Consider the following 3303-nt stretch of genomic DNA (forward strand, 5'->3'; position numbering starts at 1 on the left):
ACACACACACACACTCTCTCTCACACACACTCACACACACACACACACACACACACACACACACTCACCCACACACACACACACACTTCAGACACATGATGAGTTAGATTGATGTTGGAGCTGATATGATCTTATCTTTGATGTGTTTGATTGACAGCTTTCATCATCTTCCAGGTTTTCCGCATGTCCTCTGCATCATGGCTGCGTCACTCGTTAATTTGAGTGCGTTTATGAAGCAGGGGCCTTTGGGTAATTACCCTCGCTGCCGTTTTAAACCGGCGGTAACAGAGGATTGGGCTGCTTTACAGGGATGGATAATTATCTCCGCGTCAGATGCTCCACTAACTCACGTGTTAGAACGGGCTGCGCTTCACGGCTGATCGGTGACCAATCAACTTTAACCAGAATAGTTTGGGTTCCTGACTAGTAGTCAGTAGTAGTAGTTAGAGATGTTAAACTATTTGCTGCATTATTAGACTGTGAGATGAACATCAATGCAGAACATGTCATTAGTTTGAAACTCTTCAGTTTGTTTTGATGAGGAGCAGTGATGAATCTCACCGGTAAATGCGATTTATTTAACCAGTTTATGAATTACGGCTGTGCTGCGCTTAATATTTCCCATGATCCTCTGCTGTAATCAGACCGTAATCACAATTTGACGCACATCACATCATGATCATAATTTCGAAACGTACCGTCATGCTGTAACTGCTTCTGTTTAATGTGTTTGAATATGCAGCACATCTCGTGAATATTAATGAGCTGATTGAATATTTATAAGCTCCGTGGCATATCAGCGGTTTATTTATAACATTCAGTGTCTGGCAGGAAGCTGCTGTCTGCTGCTACATGTGTTCATGTCACTAGAGAATTATTTAATTTATTCTTTTGAAAAGTCTGATTATCTGTAAAGACAGAGATGTGGTTGTGTTTCCATCATGTGTGTGTGTGTGTGTGTGTGTTTCAGGTCTGTGAGCAGTCATGACCAAATCATACAAGTTCAACTGGCAGAAACACGTTCCTGACTTCCTGCAGGAAGGAGCCGTGTTTGACCGATTCGATGAGGTAAACACACACACACTCACTCACTCACTCTCTCTCTCACGCACAATCACTCACACACACACTCACACACACACGCTCACACACACAAACACTCTCTCTCTCTCTCAAACACACACACACACACACTCACTCTCTCTCTCTCACACTCACACACTCACACACTCACACACACACACACACACACACACACACACTCTCTCTCACACACACACTCACACACACACACACACACACACACTCTCTCTCTCACACACACACTCACACACACACACACACACTCATACACACACACACACACAAACACTCTCTCTCTCTCGCACACACTTCCTGCTCTTGTGTAACTCAATCAGGCTCTTGCAGGAGCTGAAATGGCTCTGCGAGCTGCACGTAAACATCCACAGAAACTCATCAGAGGGATTCTGGGTAACTCCGCTGTTCATGCGACTCATCGCTCGTCTGTTTGTGATTTCGCTGATGTTTAATCAAGTTAGTAGCTTCAGTATTTTTTTGCTGTTTGCTGCTCAGGTTGGCTCCACGTTAAAGTGCCGCCCGTCATTTGCAGGTGAATCATTGCTATTAAACGTCAGCTGTTAAATATGTGCTGATCGCAGTAAAATCAGGGCGACATGACAGCCGTCGCATGCTCTCGTTAACTGAGCGGCCCTGCAGCGTCTTGATTAATGCGGCAGATGTATTGCACAGGAACTAGTTTGTGAATAAGAGGGAGTCTCATGGAGAGCAGTTACGGTTCAGCCAGATCCTACAGAGCAACAGACGGTGAAACTGTGCTGCCGGCGGCCATCTTGGCTCCGTCCCATTGTTGGAGGGCGTTCACAGTGAACTCATTAGCCGAGCCCGCGGGTGTTCGCTCGCATCACGACGCTTTTATGTGGACTTTAAGATTTTTACTGCTAAACTCGGGAACGACGCGTTATTTGCTCAATCAGAGTCGATTCTGTGGCGTCAGGAATCAGGAGTCAATTAACTCTATGGATGAATCGTGATTCTGAAAGCCAAAATATTGACATTAACTTGACTTTAAAATCTGAACTGGTTTTACTGCATCACAGTAAATGGTTACAGATTAAAACCAGCTGTCATACTCCAGATGAACCATAACTACAGTGACTATAACGATAACTGTACTAGCGTCTACCTCAACGCATGAAAGCGGTGTTTTTTATAAACGAGTTTTGCCATCCGCCGCTTTAAATGCTCAAGCTTCTAAAATGAGGGTGAAAATAAAGTTAGTAAACGTTGCAGGAAATATTTTTGTAACCTTTAAATAATCTCGACAAGAAAACTTTTTAGAAACATTTCAAAACAATGTTCCCATAACATTTTTATGACCTAATTTTGTTACCTGGAATATAATTTTTTCTGAATCTGCAGACTGACTTTCAGCAGCTGGTGTCGACTCCAGACTGTAAGACTGTAGTAAACACTAGCGGAGTCTCCGTCTCTCCGGTGTGTGTTATATTTCTTCAGACGCGGCTCCTGCTGTGTTAAGATCTGTTTTTAGACGTCACACTCTTCAGACGCACATGAGGCCTGATTCTGCAGTAAGAGCAGGTGATGTCGGTCAGTGTGTGTCGGTGAGACGGACCAATCAGACGTGTTGATTAAACACTGTAATGATTGCATTCTCAGGGAAATGTTCCCGTTTTAACGGTGTGTGTCTGTCGTCAGTAACGCCGCTCATCCTCCGCTGTGTTTTTCAGGATCCCTTCGTCTTTGAGCCCAGCTGCCATTTCAAAGTCGACGAGTTTGGCTTCTTTCTCACGTGGAAAAGTGACGGAAAGGTGTGATTTATTTTCATGGATGCAGCCGATGCAGACGCACATCACACACATCTCAGCGTCACGGCTCTGATCTTCCCTTCACTGTCATCATATCATGTGTTTGAAAACTTAAATTATAACCGTGTGAAATTCTTATTCAGTTGAACGTTTGATGATTGTGTCTGTGTTTTCAAATATTATAAAGCTGTGTGTGTGAGTGAGTGAGTGTGTGTGAGAGTGAGAGTGTGTGTGTGAGTGTGTGTGTGTGTGAGAGTGAGTGAGTGAGTGAGAGTGAGTGAGTGTGAGTGTGAGTGTGTGTGAGTGAGAGTGAGTGTGTGTGAGAGTGAGTGAGTGAGTGAGTGTGTGAGTGTGTGTGTGTGAGTGTGTGTGTGTGTGTGTGTGTGAGTGAGTGAGAGTGAGTGAGTGTGAGTGTGTGAGTGTGTGTGTGTGTGTG

The 3303-nt window shown here is 44.3% G+C and overlaps 1 protein-coding gene across 1 annotated transcript in view; it reads left to right on the plus strand.

Moving 5' to 3' along the window:
- Positions 1–3303, plus strand: part of plcb4b (phospholipase C, beta 4b) — a 51762-nt gene that overhangs the window by 10582 nt on the left and 37877 nt on the right. Inside the window, 2 exon segments of the mRNA XM_016517361.1 lie at positions 971–1068; positions 2790–2870. Of these exon segments, the coding sequence (XP_016372847.1) occupies positions 985–1068; positions 2790–2870 (165 nt within the window). The 5' untranslated portion in view covers positions 971–984.

Source organism: Sinocyclocheilus rhinocerous, unplaced genomic scaffold, assembly GCF_001515625.1.
Source record: "Sinocyclocheilus rhinocerous isolate Xijiao unplaced genomic scaffold, SAMN03320098_v1.1 scaffold2764, whole genome shotgun sequence".
NCBI lineage: Eukaryota > Metazoa > Chordata > Actinopteri > Cypriniformes > Cyprinidae > Sinocyclocheilus > Sinocyclocheilus rhinocerous.